The following is a 19,420-nucleotide window of genomic DNA, read 5'->3' on the forward strand; positions in this document are numbered from 1 at the left end:
TCCCTCGTATTGTTGTACAAAATCTCCCTGATTACAAAAGTTGGCAACTCTTGTATAGCTTGATGGTGAACCTTTGTGGAATAGGACTTTTGTGGAATGATCAAAAGACCTTACCTGCATACTATATGCATCCTCATTGGTCGGTTGATTTGATAGTAATGCAAATGTCTCGTCAATCGACCCATAATAAGGTAGCCCAAAAATGCGCATCCAAATTAATCTGGGGCATTTTCCAAACCTCAGAGTGGGCTCTGGCTTGGGCTCCAACATCAATTTGGGAACAGCGAATATTTTGTATGTTTTTTTCTGAGGTTTGGAAAAGCCCTAGGACATTGTTACGCTATTCGCACAAGATACGTAGCTCAGCGTTCTCCTGCTTTGTTTCTATGTGTGGCGCATTGTATGTTTTTGTCAAATAACGGTTTGTGCAAGTTAATTCAAATATGCAAGTTTTTAGATCAACAGATGTGACAATGATGGTATGTTAAAGGGGTGGGGTTCTTTAATGATATTTGACAAGGGGCAGGATTTTTGCAGTCATTTCAAAGGAGGCCAAAACTAAATAAGGTTTTTTGTTTTATTATAACGAAATGTTGAGGTCGATAATTGAAAAACTAATCCCATCTTTGGTTTGTGGGAATCATAAACCCAAATACTTTTAGATTTTGTAAGTTTCAAGTCCTTGTCTCATTGTAAAACATGGCTAGTTTGGCTTTCAACATGGTGAGGTACTCGAAAATGAAGCAACCAGCAATATTTCTAATCAGTTGGGGTGGATAGTGTAAAGACGATTACAATATTTTTCCGGCCTTTTACACAACTTTCCCTGCTGTCAATTTTCAGTCAATTTCAATATCATAAATGTCGCATTTTAAATTGCTCTAACTGTTTAAATTATGCAAATGAAGTTGTTGTCAAACCACCAGATGTCTTACGCTATATGCAAATGATGTTTTGGGCGTCAATTATGATTGTAAACATTCTCAACATGATGCTTTTGAAAATACCACAGCACTGCACTTTTCTGAACAAGTTTTCACATATGACACTTATGACGATGCACCTATGACGAGCGCCTCCAATTGATCAGAAAGTTTCACCAAAGGTCACTCGTTGTTTACACAGTCATGCAAAATACGTGTGTGTAGCACCCCCACAAGTGTTACTTTGGCCCCTGTCATGGCGAACGGAAAGTTGCTTTAGGAGGTGCGTTCCACGTTGTGCAAAGGGTCTATAGATCTTTCATTAGGTGCTACCGTATTCTTTATAGTAAATTTGATTGTTCCCTAAAACGGTACAACACAACTATGAAGATCAGTGGGTAGAGCTGCTTAGATATGGGAATAGTGTTTTGTTAAAAAAAATTAAAACTGCTAAGCAATTAAGTAAGTAAGTATGGTACCAGTTAAGAGAACTCGACAGAAACCTGCTGGTACCAAGGACAATTTCAGACAGTTTTGTGCACTAATACGATTATTGGGAATTTGGTGTTGATAGGCAGAGAAAATGTAATCCAAAGATAGGTGAAGATTAATTAACATTGGGTAGAGAAATTGTCTCGCCCACTTGGAGTCCTTTGTATCAGTGTTGTACTAGACCCGCCCAACGAAGCATGAAAGTAAAGAACCCTGTCCAGCGAACCAACAATATCCCCAGTAAAATCTGTTGGTACCCCATCACTTAGCTTCTGTATTCAAACCCCAAAGTTATAATGTAGTCTGGTACCTGACCTGCATGCAATAAACCCACTGTTGCACATGTTGGTTTAAAGGCAAGTCTGCACCGGTACCCATTTTCATGAGCTGCGATAAAACCTGCAAAGCAAATTTCCTTGGTAACCAGCTAACACCTGACAACTGACAGAAAACGCTGCGGCAATGTCGGATATGGCTTTTCAAATGGCTGTGGCTAGAGAGCATACGGCTGAAGCCAGTTGCTAGAAAGCATACGGCTATAAGCAAGTTTGGATGGTGACCAGACTTGAAAAGACCGACTAGACTAACCAGAAACCATAGAGCACAGGGAGATTGACTATATAGAATTTGAGAGCTAGGTCACAGTTTCTGGTCAAGTCTAGTCACTCATCCGAACTTGCTCAATGCCAGTATATTTAGTAACCATAGCCTAAAAATGGTCAGGATGAAAGCGGGCATTTTCTCTGCATATATTTTACAATTTTATTTAAGTAACTTTAAGCAGCTCATTGAAATGATGGCTTCCCCCTCGTCAAGTGATTCCTTTCTCACACTAATACTTCATCCTCTTTCTTCACTCCATCTTCTATCCCCGTCTCCTCATCCCTCCCTCGGCAACAGGAAAAGAAGACGATGCAGTCGTCCAGCTCGAGCGAGAGTGACAGCGAGAGTTCCGAGGATGACAGCAAGAACCGGCCAACCAAGAACCGCGGCAACATGAACCATAACAAGCCAGCTGAGGTTAACACCAGGCAAGCTAATAGATCCATGAACCTACCCCAACAGCCTGTCACTCCATCTACACCATCAAAGAAAGAGGTAGGTCTGAAGCTTCTTCAGCAGGTCCTACCTTGTAACTTTAGCGCCTGCTTAGCATGTACATACAAAATAAAAATCACGAAAAGAAGTTTGCGGTAAAGCCATGTGAAAATCTCTTTTGAGTTGTGTTTGTTCTAAAAAGGCTCTGAAAGTTTAGTCGTTAACCACCGGTTCTTTTTAGAACCAACACTATTCAAAAGAGATGCTCACAGGGTGTTGCCGCAAACCTTTCTCAGATATACTTTCACCATTCAAATTTCCAAAACTTACTTCAAACAATAGTCATTTATTACAGGTTTTTCACGGTTATTTTCCAAACTTGTTTGGGTTTCTATCATGCGAATCCCTTTTGAGAGATTTTTTTTTTTAAAAATAGACCATGCAAGTCCCGCGCATATTCAAACATTTTTGGAACCACTTTTGACCCACAGACATTGCTTTCACATGTTGTGAAGCAAACAAACTCAGGCACTTTGACAGGTCCCAATGTTTGAATACACGCAAGACTTGCACGGTCTATAGGCCAGAGATCCAGTTTGAATTCAACAACTTGGAAAACCAGGATGCTATTCATTAACCACACTCTGCTTCTCTGGTGCCATAGGTTCCCAGTTTTTCTCCGAAGCCCCTCCAGCCCCAGAGGCAAGACTCCAAAGAAGACACCCCAGCATGGCGACAGGGTCTACGCAAGTCTGGCAGTGCCAGCACAGTCCCAGAAGCCAAACTCAAACCAGAGAAGGAGCCTGAGAAAATACCAAGGTCTGCGTCCAGTCCCAAACTGACAACAACCGAAGAGCGAGCCAAGGTAATTCCTCATCCAACAGCTGGGCCTAGTTCCATAGAGCTGCGCCAGCACTAGCAATTTTCTGCTTAGCAAAAATGAGCAGGGAACCAGTCACAGATTGTTTATATGAAATGGTATTTTAGCTGGTAACCTTTTTTTCTGGTAAGCAGATGTTTGTTCTGCTTAGCTGCTTTGTGTGCTTAAGCTGCTCTGTACAATTAGGGCCTGGTCCAATCTTAAAGAGCTGCTTAGTAAGCAGAAATTATGAGCAGGATACTAGTCACCGATTGGTACATGTGAAATGGTATTTGGGAGCGTAACCTTATTTTGTTGAGCTTTTTGTTTGTTTGGCAATACTGAAATTAGTGATACAATGTGGGAACTGGCAGCATGGGTTTTTCAGCTACATGTACTGTACTGCTGCGGTACCTGCTGCCAAAAACATAGAATTCGTACTGCCTCTAGCTACCGGGCAACCTCGGTAGTCCTGTTGGTAAGACACTACTCTAGAATTGCAAGGGTCGTGGGTTCGAATCCCACCCGAATCCCACCCGAGTAACATGCCTGTGATATGTTTTCACAGGACTCGGGGGAAATTACTGAGTATCAGTGCTAACACATCGGTGTACGGGTTAAAACCAAAATTAATACATGTTCTATGATGTGTATACCTGTGAACGTTGTTGACTTATCAATTTTACTATGCATTCTCTGCAAGCCTTAGACCTGTAGAATATCAATGTATTACTAAGAAGTATTTTGGCCCAAATTCATCAAGTGACTACTCGTACATTTTCCATACAGCAATCAGCTAGCGAACGGCAGGACCGGCTAGGGCGGCTAACGGAAGGAAGAACGGTGGACTCCAGAGTGACGGCTAAGACACCGGAACCAAAACCAGAGGATAAAACCGGCAGGTAAGTTTACATCACGCACCGGGCCTAGAATTACACACAGGCCACGGCGGCCATTGCCTCTGTTGCCCCTGGTCTTGGCCTTGGTGCCCCTACAAAAAAAATTCCATTGACTAAGATTTTACAATTTGCAAAATGAAAATGGCCTTGCCCTTTCAAAGATAAAAATTCCAGGCCTGACGCACTCGTTGCTGATTGGCCCTGTGAATATCAGGTGGTGTTTTTTGGCTATTTCTATTGGCTACACATTTTGTGAAAAGAGCGGAATGTACTGCTGAAGCATTTTTGTTTGTGAAGGTAAATTTGACAAGTTACCAGTCACAAGCGACATTTTGGCTTGTAGTCAGTTTTTGCTACGCACAGTGATCCCCAAAATTTGCTACCTAAGAAACCGAAGATAAATTCAAACGAAAAGTCTCCACAGTGGAGTTCTAAAGAGAGGGATGTCCCACAAATAATTGTGTGTACAAAGTCTAAAGGATAATGTAAAGTACAGGGACAAAGGACAGAAGAATCAAAGTCTCCCAAGGGATGCAAAAGTGGGCATGTGCGATGTCTGTTCAGAAAATCTTTTAAAATTGGATTGGCTGAAATTTGACTTGGTCACAAGAATTTTTCTTTACTAAAAAATATAAACATATAAAAATGGCTGTACAAATTTTGGCCACAATATTTTTCTAAGGCTAATAATGTATTCAACAGAATTATGCAGGTGACTTTAATACCCACCTCTCTTGTAATATTTTTCTCTGATCTTCATCATGATGAATTTATTGTCGATCTGTTTTGTAGTTTTCTTGTAGTTTGTTCTGCTAATCTTTTATGAAAAGGGACAAAAACGCTTTCGTTCCGAGCTGGATCATGACCTGAAGGAAACATTTTTTGAAAAGTGTCCTAGAGACCTGGGCCTCAATTTCATAGAGCTGCTTGCCTAACAATTTTCTGCTTAGCAAAAATGAGCAGGATACCAGTCACAAATTGTATGTGTGACATGGTTGTTTGGCTGGTAACCCTGTTCTGGTAAGCATAATATTGTTGTGCTCAGCTCCTTTTTGTGCTTAAACAGCTCTATAGACCTTTATCACGGTTTGGCCATCTTGATTTTACTCCATTCCAACTCGTTGTACCAAACTGAGGCTGGACGAAATAATAGTCTGGTGCCATGCGCAATGAATGTTGGCATTCATTTCTGTTATTGGAAACAGGGAACATGACCAAGATGGTGACAGCGTGATAAAGGTCTATTAAATTGGGCCCTTACCTTTTGAGATGTTTGTACTGCTAACATTGAGATTTTTTGAGTTTATGTATGAAAAGCAAATTGAGAACATGAAAGAAGAATGGTAAAAGAACAGAAAACACGCAATCAATATTTTCTTTGTTTTGAAAAATAGCAATTCTTATTGTGTGTAAACATTTGCAAAGAGCAGTTTCAATGTAAACACTTCAGCCGGTCATTAATCCAGAATCCTTGATACTCTCCAAGGATAAGCGTTATTGTCGCTTCTTATCCCCGTTGACAAATGCATGATTTTGTTTCTCTGACTTCTGATCCCACATTATTAAACTTGCTTCCAACACCTCTTTTAAGTGCATGCCCCTCCCCCCATTGCTCCCCCAAAACTGTGAATTAAAAGTTTTGCATGTGACTTCTGCCATGACCTACTGTTAGCCAAGACACTGTAAGCTTTGGTACATGTTTACTTTCTTACCAAAGTTTAAGAACAAATTGAGGTAAAATGTTTTGGTTGGTGAATGCTGATGACTGTTCCTGTAGGATGAGGTTCTGCTGGTGATTCAGAGCTTGCGCTTTTTTTCAAACTCTGACTTGACTTGGCAGTTTCGTTATCAAGAGTGTACCAAAGTGTCTTGGGTAATGGTGGGTCACACAATACCAAGTGTTTATCTCTGTGTGTTACCCCCATCCCTTCCCTCCATTTTTGTCCCCTCCCCTACCCCCTTCCTCACTCATTTTAACACCCCTCGCAGGGAGGCTGGACTTTCCTCGCGAGGTGGGTCGTTCACGAGGCGCCGCATCATTGCCGATGTAACAACCGATCAGGACAAAGGCAGAGACGCCGATCGCAACACGACCATTACGGCCACCATAACGACCTCCACCACCCCTCCGGTAACCACGGCAACAACGACCGTGCCCACTACCACCACCGGGAGAAGGTAATCCGTGGGTGGGGCGAGAGGGCGGGCGAACCAGGGCGTAAGCTTCAAAGAAGCTACTGCTCTCCTCTTTCAAAAACAAAATAATAATTTAAATTAAATCCATCGCACTTTTTCTCAACCTATCTCTCTTCCTCTTACAATGTCTCTCTTTCTTACTCTTTATCTCACTAAGACTATCAACACATCTGTTTGTTTATCTCATTATCTAGCTGTCTGTTTATCGTACAGTACCTTGTAACTGTCAAGTTTCCTTCCCCCTGTCCATCATAACTTGACATGTACAGGCCTTGAAATAACCCACAGCACCAACAGCAGTGGTTGTGGTGCCCTTATAGAGGAAAATTGCTGTGCTCCTTCAAGAGCAAAGCTCAAGACCTGAATGTATATATCTCTTCGACTGTTCCGACCTGAATTTGCAAAGTTGAAAGCATCCAGGCATGTATGCTTCGTTTTTGAAAAGGCAAGGGCACCAAGGCATTTTCTCCTTGGTAAAAAGGAGGAAATTGTAAATTTCTACTGGACCATTTGAAGGGCACCAAGGCAATGAAGGCAATTGCTTCCGTAAAGTATCAGGCCCGAAACAGCATTTCTAATTGAGAAAAGAAAAAAAGATAAGTGCAGAATTTTTTTTTTTTCAAGAGATAGGCAGGAAATATAATGAGCGGATTGTGGAATGGTGAAACAATTTTTGGGCTACAAGCCCGGCAGTTCTCAAAATTTGATCTCTTTTTAAGGGCCGGGTCCTCTCTGTGCATATGCAGATTTGTAGGTCAATCACTCTGTGTTTCTGTGCTTGCTTCTTTAAATGTGTTTCCTTATTTTTGGAATTTGTCACGTCACTTCCACTCCTTATCTGCATCTATTCTAAATACTTGTTTAATTATCCAATTGTTTGGTTTTTAACATCACCAAAGGAAAGATATTGACCGCACAAAGTTTGTTCAGAAGCCTGGTTACACTTGACTTAAGTTGTCAGGGATGCACTGGCTTGTCTCAAATTCATTCCATGAAAAAATTCACGATTTAGATTTTTGTGCTGGGAGTTGTGCAATTTTTTTCAGTTTGTTTATCCCCGAACTGCAAAATAAATGAAGCATGGGTTAACAAAAATTAAGTACAATTTATCAGAGAGGCTCTTTTGGAGAATTAGTTTTCCAAAATAGTCATCACACAAAAGTAACCAGCAGTGTCCTTGACTATGATCAAACAAATATCAATGACAAAAGTTATAAAGTAATAAATTTAATATCTAAACTGATCCTTACCAAATCGTGACCAACAAACTGACTGATATTTCCTTTCTGTGTGCAAAACCCTTTCACCATTCTAAACCAAATTTAACAAACTTGTTGACGTTTCCCTTTTTTTGTCTCTTGAAATGAATTTTTGAACAAGTTATTATTAACAAGTCTCCAATGTGATATCATTTTTTGAAGTGGTTAATTTCCTTTATAACTGGTTCATGATCATGCGTGGTGTGATTTCTGGAAAAAATGGTTTCATCCACAAAATCTTTCCCACATCCCTCCATCGTGACGTTTTTACGATAATTAATAATAATAACACCTCCTGAGTAACAGCGGGTATTCCGTTAACAGTTGTTATCGTAACTGATGTCATTTTCGTTCCAATTTGAACCGAGAGTTAATTGATTGTGTACGATTATAGGTCATATATGACACCTGCAAAGGATGATGAGTCGGAAACGCAACGCAGGGCCAGAGCCAAGCGGGAAAGGTCATCTAGAAGGTCAACTCAGGTAGGTTAAAACAAAGTTACAAATCGCTTGTTTGTTTATTAATTTCCACTCAAGTAAACAATAAGTCATAAAGCAATGGCATTGAAGAAAATTCAAAATTCAGCGGAGGGCCATCAAGAACCCCATAGGGCTTGAACCGATGACCCTTGTAGCATTGACCCTTGACCCTTTGTAGGTGGCAATAGGAAAGACGGTGTAATCATGCAAAACTAGGAATGAATGGATAAGATGGTGACGTTATCTGAGAAGACTTTGGGAATGAGAGGATACAATAGCCCTACTACTTTTGGTAAACTCTCCTTCCAAACTAGCCCCTGCCACAAAAGTCCAAAGTACACAAGCCATGGGGGTTTCCTGATAATTCCTGAAAATAATCCTGCTTTTTTTTCAAGAACCGAATATCATGCATGCAAGATTAAAAACAGAAGTATCTGGGATAATAAATAAATAAAATAATACAAATAAGACTTGTAATGCGCACGTATCCACCCTGCTGGGTGTTCAAGGCGCAGTAAAAACCAAAAACAAACAAAACAAAGAAAACAAACAAAATAAGTTCTTGAAAACCTGTGACATAAGATAAGTTTTGAGGAGAGATTTGAATGTTGTGGTACAAAGACAAGATCTAAGATTAAGTGGTAGAGAGTTCCAGATGCGTGGCGCAGCTGAAGAAAAAACCTGTCACCCCATGAGTGTTGAGACTTGGGTTCAACGAGGAGAAGCATGGAACTTGATCGAAGATTTCTTGATGGAGTGTAAACTTGAAGAAGTTCAGAAATATAGTGGGGAGCCTTGCCATTAAGAGCTTTGTGGACAATGAGCATCAGCTTGAAGATGATTCGTTGAGAGATAGGGAGCGAGTGTAGTTGTTTCAGAATGGGGGGTGATAGAACAGGATTTCCTAGACGGTGTCACAATGCGGGCAGCGGTATTTTGGATTTTTGATAGTATACTCAGCAGTGCCTTCCAACCACCTGCTTGCACCTGGAGTTGAAGCCTTGTATTTGGGTAGAAGAAGAAGCACAATTTAATCTGATAAGCAGAGTGTGGGTTCGAGTCCCGGTCAGGACTTGAGCTACACGCTTAACCATTATTGCTGCATCCTTTGGATGTGACGTAAATCCATGGGTTTCTTGAGTTCTGAAGCCAGAGCACTTATCTGTGCAAACCGGTGTTCGCAGTTTGACTGGCAGCAAATTGCGCCTCGGCACCTTGTAAAACTATGAAAGAATAGAACTCATTCTTCAAAAAATGTACCTTCGCTTCGCATACCTTGCAGGATAAAATAATGAGAACTTTGATATGCGGAGTGATAAATCACTCTATAATAACCCAGTATTATTTTTTAAATTATTTAATCTCTATCTTTCTGTTGTTTGTGTTTGGTTTTTTTTGGATGACAGGGAGTGACGGCAGAAGATTTAGAAGGTGCTAAGACGGCCATCCGGGAAAAGAAGGTCGACAAAGAAGACAAGGAGACTAAGAATGAACTCCAAAAGGTAAGCTGGACATCTTTCAGCTTTTCCTACGGTTGCTAGGGTAACTGATGTTGCGGGGGAAGCCTAACCAGGAGGTTGCTGATTTAAAAATTTTTAAAAAGCTGTCAATGAGGGCGCTTGCCTAAAGGGAGCCGCTTACACGCCTAGAAGATGGTAAAGAAAAAAAAAACGCTTTTACAACCTGCAATAATTGTTTGTATTATATGTTGTTACTTGTGCTGTAGCACATGTTTTATCATTGGTGAAATGTGGAATGTTTTGGTTCTATGGGGTGTGGTTCATGTATTGGTGTGCTCGTCAAAACATTTGTTTCCTGATGGGATATGAAATTTTCAGATTTTCTTCTTTTTTGGGGGGTGGGGGGGGAGGGCCATTCAATGCTTGAGAATTCATCCACATTTTAAAAGTTGGGGTTGTATTTGATGCTGGGAAGCCTTATGAAACACACGTTTATGACTTTGTGGGACAATAAGAAAGAAAACCTGTGGGATGTGGTACATGCATCGGTGTATCATGAAAACACTTGGTGTTTTCTGCATTTGGGGGGGGGGAGGGTGAGCAAACCATTCAATGATTGAGAATTCATTCACATTTCAAAAGTTTGGGGTGGTATTTGATGCTGGGAAGCCTTACGATACACACATTTATGACTTCGTAGGACAATAAGAAAGAAGAAGAACCAACAAGACCTCTACGGCGAGTGGGACGTGTTTCATTTAGGAATGAGGAGGTATGTTTGTCCTGGGTCTTCATTTACTCCCCTTCCCCCTCACAATCATTCCTCTCCCCCTCCCTTCGTAGTCTCCCCTGTACCACCTCCATTTGTACCCTCATTTGTCATAGTTGTATGCAAGCTTTGCTGTGCTTTAGAAAGCTTTGCTACGATGTGCGCTATGCTCTTCGCTAAGGAAAACATAAATTTGCTGCTTTTTTGTTCATGTAGCATTTTCTTCTGCTACCAATTTGATTGCTTGAAATCGATTATGAAACAACAGGATGCTCACATTCAACCAAATTAAACAAGTATGTTGTGCTGGGCTGGCATTTCATTTTTGAGAGGGCAAGGCCATTTTCGTTTTGCAAAGGACACTTCCATTGCAAAATCTTAAAGGCCAAGACCAGGGCAACAGAGCCCCTTGCCTCCTTGTAATTCCAGCCATGGTTGTAGGTGACAAGCTGAATGTGTTAAAGCAAGCTTTTTTAAACATCTATTATATCGTTGCGGTACCCGCTGCCAAACATAGGATTCGAACGGCCTCTAGCTACCGGGCAATCTCGGTAGTCTAGTTGGTAAGACACTGCTCTAGAATTGCAAGGGTCTTGGGTGCGAATCCCACCCGAGTAATATGCCTGTGATGTTTTTTCACTGGACTCGGGGGAAGTACTGAGTATACAGTGCTAACACACATCGGTGTATGGGTAAAAACCAAATTAATATTCTTTATCCCCGATACAAATTTAACATCTTGTACAAGCTTTTTTGGTTGAGACATTTTGTGGCTTGGGTGTGGGTAAAGCACTCGCCTCTCACCACTGTGGCCCTGGTTTGAATCCCAGCTAGGGCCATGTGTAAGTAGAGTTGTGCGTTGGTTCTCTCCTATGCCAAAGCGGCTTTCCTTGAGGCTCTCTGGTTTTTCCTCCCGAAAAATCAAATGTGTCAAACTCTGGCTTTGTGATCTGTGGCCAAAGGCACCCTTGCATGGCTGCTGCTTAACCACGTTGCAGGCACATCCTTGGAAGTTCAGCTTCTCAGTTGCGAGTAATGATTTGTATAGTTATTCTTGTAAGCTGCTTGAGACTTTTGCAGAGTGTTGGTTCGAATCCAACCTAAGGCATCTGCAGAGATATTCCAACTATCCTTCAAAAGCGTTTGCATATAACTGAAATGGTGGAGGGCAAACCAAACCTTACCATCATAATCCACTCGCAGGATTTTTATCGCTTTTAAGAAAATAATTTACAACCGTAACTCTGCACGGCAGCCTTTGGCAAACTTTGGAAGATTTGCACCCTATCTTAAGACCAGTTTTACACATACGCGACTTTCATATGCAAATATTTTGTCTACTCAGATACGCTTTGTATTTGAGGCTGAATCAAAAAGTGACTTTGTCATTTGGTAGAATGTGACCAGGGATGGATTTCACTAAGACTAGTCTTATCTCGAGTTAGGGCAAGTTACTCATCCTAACTTAGGACAAGCCTTAAGTTTTTAATAACTCCTAAAGAGTCCTTGGACTAGTCCTAAGTTAAGACTATCTTTGTGAAACCAACCCCCAGTTGTGATCCTATTTTACTTGGGTTGTGAAAAAAGAAATTAAGCGTAGGCCCGATTGTGTTGCGCTTCTTGTGCTTCCTTTCCAAACGTGGCATGTCGATGTGTTGGCGTCCAGCTGAAATTGTTGCTTGATTTAGTCACTTTGTTGTGTACGTGTAAAATTGGCCTGTAACCCACCTGCTGTGTGTCGTATTGATAGTCTGCATGTTTGTGAAGTAAATTGTGCATTCTCTTGTTCACACTACAGATCTATTCCCTGGGGAAGTGAAACCCTAGAGAATCCCTTCTCACTACTTTCAGTGACATCCTTGCTCATTTTCTTCGCCAGATCACCACCGTAACTGTGAATACTTAACCCTTTGGTGCACAGATTAATTTAAAAAAAACAAACACGAAAGCTTAACAATCGCTCTAAAGAACCAAATGAGGGCGCTATTTATGGGTGTTGTGGTTTTTAAGTTATGACTGTTTATCAAAGTCCAATTTGACGTGTTGCTAGCGACTGCCTTGTGCACCAGAGGGTTAAACTCCTTTACTCGCCAAAAGTTGCACAGTTTAAAATCCATCACATAAATAAAGAAGCAAAATGTCCAGCGTAAGCAGCTCTATGATGATTTGTTTTCTTTCTTTTACATCCGCTTTATCATCAAATCACCAAATCATCAAATCTTTAAAAAAAAATTCCCAAAATAAACGACAAATCTGTAAGGTACTTTTTACAGAATGTGTGTTTCCTCTGGAGTAAGGAGAAAGGCTCATGTAAACTTGCATGCTAGACGCAAAAACAAAATGGCATGAAGGATGTGTAACTTTCAAACAAATAAATGTGTGGATTTTGCCTGTTTCATGTTGACCTCAAAATGTCTAGATGGAAACAAATCATTTCAAGTTTAGTTTGTACAAATATCTGTGAACTGATATAGATGGAAGCTTTGTTAAGTACCCTGTAAGAGATGCAGAGTTTGTATATGTGTATTTGATTGTTTACAAAGTTGTGACGCGCGATGTCGTCGTTACGACAGGTCCGAGGGTAAATCTGGTACTCCGCTCGTCTCATTTGCGCTTGCCGTTTTGGTCGGCCGGTAGAAGCCTGACAAGTGTCTGAATCATGGATTCGTTTTAATGACAAAACCGGACCAAGAACTCCGAATGTTTGTTTTTTTCGTTCTTTTCTTTTTTCAGTTAATAATAATAGTAATAATAATAAAAGAGGATTTATATAGCGCCTTATGCCAGGTCTCAAGGCGCTTAGCACAAAATAAAAACACTTACTCTCATCACCAATGGTGAAAAAGAAATTTGTACATTGATGTAACATTACACTGTTACACTACATTCAATTGGCTTTATTTAATTCTTGATATTGAAATGACATTATTTCCTCAACCTTGTTCTTGAGTTGTGTACTATAAGTATCACTTTCTTGCTTAATCATCTCTCGTTAGATTGACTAGATATTCATGTAGGCAGTTGGTGTCTCAGGGTTTTTCCTGATTTTAGGACTCTCCCTAATCTTAAGTCTTCTTGAAAGAAGTAAACCAACCACCAGAAGGAGACAAATAGTCCACAATGTGTCAAAATCTGTAGTTTTGCATTTCTGATGACGCACAGAATTTGTAAACATCTTGATTTGTAACATCTGAGAGGTTCTGGGTCTATGAGAAAGAACCAAGGTTCATGAGCTACTTTTCAGGAATTTCACATTTGTCAAATCTCATTGCTGTAATTACTACTGTGTCTCTTTTTAAACTCAACATAACGTGGATCCTCTTTTAATCTGTCTTTGCTAACTAGGTTTTGGTTTCTCATAGCTGTCTTTGCTAACTAGATTTTGACATCTCAATAGCTGTTTTGCAACTTGTTTTTGCCTTCTCGATATTTCTCCCTTGCTAACTAGATTTTGTTTTCTCAATAACTGTCTTTGCTTACTAGAATTTGCTTTGACAATAACTGTCTTTGCTTACTAGAATTTGCTTTCACAATATCTCTCTTTTGCTGATACTAAATTTTGCCTTTTTAATATCTGTCTTGGCGAACTAGATTCCGCCTTCTCAATATCTTTGCTAACTGGATTTTGCCACCTCAATACCTCACTTTGCTAACTTAGAGCTTACTTTGCTAACTCAAAATCCCATCTTGCATCATGAATATTTATGAGTATCTGCAAATTTTAACTCATTGTCGAATTCCTGAAAATGTTTTTGCAGTGTCTGTTAAAACAAAGAAAGAAAACAACAGATTGAGGGACGGATTTTTATTTATTGTTTGTTTTCCTGCATAAACAAATCTGCGTTGTCACACTGTAAACAATTAAAGAACTCTTTAAGACTAGTTATTACATCCAGGGTCGCTGACAATGCTTTTATTACCCTGTTAGAAATTGATCAGTACAAGCCACCACAAACACACAGCAGCAATTTATGGCTTAGTGTAGAGAGAGGGTCATTCATAACTCCAATCCCATCTGTGTACCAGGGTGCCATTTATTCCCTGATGCACCACAGATGGTGTTAACATATGAACTAATTCACAACCTACCCCTGTCATGTGTCTTAACCAGACACAAATGTCCTTGTGCACGATTGGGATGGATTCCGAAAAATGTGACTTGTTTATTGTGCCACTCGTGGAAACAAAACAGTCGTTTTAGTCTCTGCATTAATGGTAATGTGAGCGCCCTGGAATGATGCACTACACCCTAAGGACATTGATGTAAATTTTGAATTTTTAATAAGAAACGAAAGACCGCCGTTTCACATTGTCTTTCCTTAAGTAGTTGCAAGCAAAATCTTTATCTATATTCCTCTTACTGGTCACAAGTGTTTAAAGTTAAATTTAAAAAGAGTAAATTTATTGAAGTATTTAAAAAAAAAAGTTTAATGTTGTGAAATGGCCCTCGAGTGTTTAAAATTTATTGAAAAGGCAGAATTTTTTTTGAAGTATTTTTAATTTTTGCTTAATGTTGTGAATGTCATTGCGTTACAAAATTGTGACATTTTGAAATACTCAAACAGAACGGCTTGACAGACCAGGGTTGCCCCTTTTAAGACAGCTTGCCCCTTTAAGGTGTTGTCTACTTGTCTTGTCGACAGTTGATGTTTAATTAGACAAGGAACATCTTTCCCTTCTTCTCTCCGCATGACGCGCAGGCTGCCTCGCATACCGCACATACCCCGGATGCCTCTCAGGACATTTTCCCACGGTGCCTCCGACAGCTCTGATTGGTTGAATATTAATGATCATTATGTAAATGAGGCTCATGTCCGCTGCAATGTGTTGCACTTTTTAGGGATAGCTGAAGCGTTTCAAAGCTGGCAATTAATTTTATTTAAGATGAAAGCCAAAAATTTAAAAACTTGATTTTTTATTTTATTTTTAACAAAAAAAATGAAGAATTTGATACACATTAAAGTTTTGAGTAAAATTTCTACTTAAATTTAAGTCGCATGAAAAGGCAAACATGAACATGCATCTTTGTTCACTTCATCAATCAAGGTCTTCTCTTTGTTCTCCCATTGTTTGGACTTTATTATTTTCTTTTAGCAATGTCCCTTTTGGTTTTGCACAGGAAAGCGAAGCGATGTCGTCCTCAAAACACCTCAGATCCCTTTTGTTTAAGTACTCATTTTCAACAGAGACATCTCCAATGAATTATCGCAGACATTGTTCGCAACTCTTTTTTTTTTTTTTTTTGGGGGGGGGGGGTGTTTTTTTGCAAGTGATGTTCAATGATAAACCACGTTGTTATGCCGTTAAGGTGTTGATGTCAGTTGCCAGTATCCACTTTCCTGTGGGTTGCTGTGCTTGCCTACACCTTAAACGGCGAGCTTTGTCATAGGCCAGGTGATTTGCGATGACAACAGAGTGCAACTTAGACAGCAACAAAAACATTTCTGGTCACATTCCAAGAAATCGAACAAAAGTTATTTAAGTTTGAGTAAATCTAGGCAAGTTAGAAATGAGAGGCAAGTGTCTCTTCAAAGAGTCTGAATATCTTGTTTTTTTCATCTCACTCAGTCTCAAAAGCCTTGTCTTTCCTTCATCTGCCCACTACCCTCCTCCCTCCCACCTGCTGCTGCGTCACTTCCTACCTTTCAACACCGTCCATTTAACAATCAACACCCTCGAGGCCTCAAATTAACCAACTGCACCAACAGCGATTGCGATGGTGCCCTGCGCTTTTGCTGTGGTGCCTATTGCAAAATTACAATCCAAATGAAATTTTTTCTCATAGTGCCCCTTATCAGAGGGCAATTGCTTGGCCCCTTCAGGAGCGAATTCAAGGTCTGACCCTTCTAACAATTAAAATCATCTTAAAAGTATCTTCAGAGATATAAATCATCTTATGTTTCTGCTCTGCACCCCCTTCCCTCTTAAATCCTCTTCCTTCCCCTCCTTTTTCATCTCCTGGACCACCTCTAAGTACCCCCCCATCTCCCCTACTATGTCTCAATCATCATCGTCATCCTTATCATCATCATCGTCATCATCATCTTGAAGCTATCTCAAGTCTCGACTTCATCTTTCTCGTCATCTTACACCTCCTCACGGTCGCTATCTTAGAGTACTTAAAACCGCCGCTTGTCTAGTTAGCCCTCAGCATGTGAGATTCCAATCATTCCGTCAAATGAAAGACCAGTCTATAAAGTCTCACAAGCCAACCCCCCCCCCCTTAGACCTAACAAATAAGAAGTTCTGGCTGGTCTGACAGACATTAGCAGTGTCAAGTTCTTGAGAATAATAGAATAGGTTGCTGAGAAAGAGTTTAAGGCTGCCGGAGGGGACGAGTTAGACGATGTTATCACCCCGAACAAATCTCGTCTGGTTCATAGGTTTTCTCGTATCTGGGTCAGTTTGTCAAATTAGGCCATTTATTGTGGAAATCGTTGACACGGATCTGGTCTGGTCATCAAATCAAAATGCAAAATGTCGTTACTCCTGGTGGAAATTTGGAGTTGAAACCCCCAGCATATTTGTCTTGTTGTTGAAACTGAGTGCTTTAAAGGTGCAGTTGAACCTGCGAGGGTGTTCTTAACTTGGTAAAGAATTAAGTGTCAAAGCAGCTGTGCAGTCCTGGAGTTTGTCGGAATTTATTTCTGAATTAAAAATATTTGAATGGCTTTCTGTTTGCCTTAAAACCATGAGCAGGCATGATGTTCTTCCTACTTAAATCTGATTTTAAATTTTTTTTCCCCTTGTGATTGTGATTAAAATGTGATGAAATAGCCTGAAAAGTCTTCTCGAGCCAGCATCATAATAATAATAATAATATCGAAGTCTTATATAGCACACATATCTACCAAACAAGGTACTCAAGGCGCTGAGTTTATACAAACTCTCAGAAAGATAGGTTAATTGCAGTAATGAATTAGGAGACCCAATTATTTAGCACTTTATAAGGGTTTACAAAGTGCTACGGTGCATACAGCAGCCACAGCCAGGAACACCGGGGCGAACCCCTTCTTTTTTCGATAAGTGCACTGGGTTCTTTTACATGCGTTACACAACACATGGGACCAATGGCTTTACGTCCCATCCGCAGGACGAACCAATGGTTAAGTGTCGTGCTTAAGGACACAGGTGTCACGGCTGGGGGTTCGAACCCACACTCTGCTGATCAGAAACACCTTTGAATTTGAGTTTGAATTCGGTGTACATGTAGGCGAGCCCTTGTACTTCATAAAGCGTTCCTATTTATTTTCCTAGGACCAAATTTCATGCCTGAAAGGGAGGAGAGGCAAAGACCTATAAAGTATCTTGCTCAAACCTAAAGTTTTCCCATTGCTGTTGATGTGATTCTTGGGGTGTCGTGGCCGAGTGGATAAGAGCACCGAACTCAAGTTCTGATGCTTCTGTTCAGCAGAGTGTGGGTTCGAATCCCGGTTGTGACACTTGTGTCCCTGAGCAAGATACTTAACTATAATTGCTTCTCTCCACCCAGGGGTAAATTGGTAACTGTGAGGGCAGAGATGGTTCTTGTGATTGGTTTAGCCGAGTAGCGCATATAATTGTCGCACAGGCTGTATACTCCCCAGGGAGCTGAGATGATTTAAGGAATGAATTAAGGCCCAGTGACAAGGGGTAATAATGTCGGAAGCGCTTTGAGAAACCCCTCGGGCGTGAAAAACGCTATATAAAAACTGGTTATTATTTTTATTATGTTCTCTAAAATGTGACAACTTGAAAGGTCAAGCGGTTTTGACTTGAAGAAAAGACCTTATCCTACTTTCAGAATTGTTTATTTTTGTACAATCACAACCTTTTGATTTTACTTTTTACATGAAATGAAACATACACGTTAGCCTTGTTTCAGCCTAGGAAGGGTCAAAGATTGGGTTTTGTCAACAAAATTTCTGATTGATAGGTAAAATTACAATGAAACAAACAATAACCACATGTGAGAGTTTCAGCTGAAAAAGTAGTCTGCGTGCTGAGAAAACAGCAAAAAACTGTCGCAGTATTTTCACAAGATTGCCAAATCCATCCCTGTTTACCGAGGTGACAATGTTAGTCTTGTTAAAAAGCTAAACCTTCACCCAGACTTTTGTGTGTTAAACAACTGTATTAAACTGACAGATCTCAATTAACAACAGTCATTTAAACTTGGTGAACAATAAATGTTTGATCGACTAGCTTTGAATATTTTGAAAAAATTGACGAAAATTAAAAAAGCTGAAGTCTAGGAATAGAAATTCTGCAGGATATGTGGAATGGAGTGACTGTTTAAGTTGTGCTATATTATATCTCAACATTTTCTTTTCTTTTTTGAAAACAGTACATATGCATGATTTGACTGTCATTCTCCTATATTTTGGCGATGGTTTGCAAAATGCATGAATCAAATGAGGTGTGTGGAAAAGTACATTAAATCCCAGATTTCATGAAGTTTAATAACGATGGTCATGATGAAAAATTTGACCCAGAGAAAATATAAATTCCGTAAAATATAAATTCTCCTTTGGGAGCTCAAACCCTCCAATAGCTCAAGCAAGTGTCCGCAAGTTACTCAAAAACAAATTGGGTGTTGCAACATGTTGGTTAAACATTTCCTGCTTCTAAGTGTTGCTGAAGTTGTCTTAATTTGGATTCTACGTTTTCAAGCAGACAAGGTTTAAATGACTTGCTACACTGAGTTTAGGCTTCAACCTTGTTCCTTTTTTTAAGACGTAAAAAATGTTTGCCGAATCGGAGAGTTGGGGGATGCTTGCAATTTTTTTTTCCGTTGAAGTAAAGAGCTTCAGGCGTGGAATCACAGACAACTAACAGGCCGGCCGGCTTTTACACTGTCCGCTAACACTGACGGAAGAGATGCCTGCTTTAACTCTAGGTCAGTACACCATCAAATCACTCTTGTTTTTTTGTTTTTTTATCACAACATTTTTTATTAATGTTAGATTTTGGGATACTAAACAAGCTGAAAATAATTGATTATTTTGTCATATTTTCTTGGGGGGTGGGGTTGTTAATTTTGGAAGGGGTGACATTGTTTTAA

The 19,420-nt window shown here is 40.1% G+C and overlaps 2 protein-coding genes across 14 annotated transcripts in view; both read left to right on the plus strand.

Moving 5' to 3' along the window:
- LOC139939507 (homeobox protein Mohawk-like) overlaps positions 1-19,420 on the plus strand; it is a 236,856-nt gene that overhangs the window by 158,343 nt on the left and 59,093 nt on the right. The gene's annotated exons all lie outside the window — the stretch shown is intronic.
- Positions 1-19,420, plus strand: part of LOC139939983 (protein phosphatase 1 regulatory subunit 12A-like) — an 83,255-nt gene that overhangs the window by 36,715 nt on the left and 27,120 nt on the right. For 10 of the 13 annotated variants that reach the window (XM_071936160.1, XM_071936161.1, XM_071936163.1 and 7 more), the window contains 7 exons: positions 2,316-2,513; positions 3,118-3,318; positions 4,102-4,214; positions 6,201-6,389; positions 8,061-8,151; positions 9,555-9,650; positions 10,309-10,380. In XM_071936160.1, the coding sequence (XP_071792261.1) occupies positions 2,316-2,513; positions 3,118-3,318; positions 4,102-4,214; positions 6,201-6,389; positions 8,061-8,151; positions 9,555-9,650; positions 10,309-10,380 (960 nt within the window). The remainder of the gene's footprint in view (positions 1-2,315; positions 2,514-3,117; positions 3,319-4,101; positions 4,215-6,200; positions 6,390-8,060; positions 8,152-9,554; positions 9,651-10,308; positions 10,381-19,420) is intronic. The other 3 variants (XM_071936166.1, XM_071936173.1, XM_071936171.1) reach the window with 2 other exon arrangements.

This window comes from Asterias amurensis, chromosome 7 (genome assembly GCF_032118995.1).
Source record: "Asterias amurensis chromosome 7, ASM3211899v1".
In the NCBI taxonomy this organism is placed as follows: Eukaryota; Metazoa; Echinodermata; class Asteroidea; order Forcipulatida; family Asteriidae; genus Asterias; species Asterias amurensis.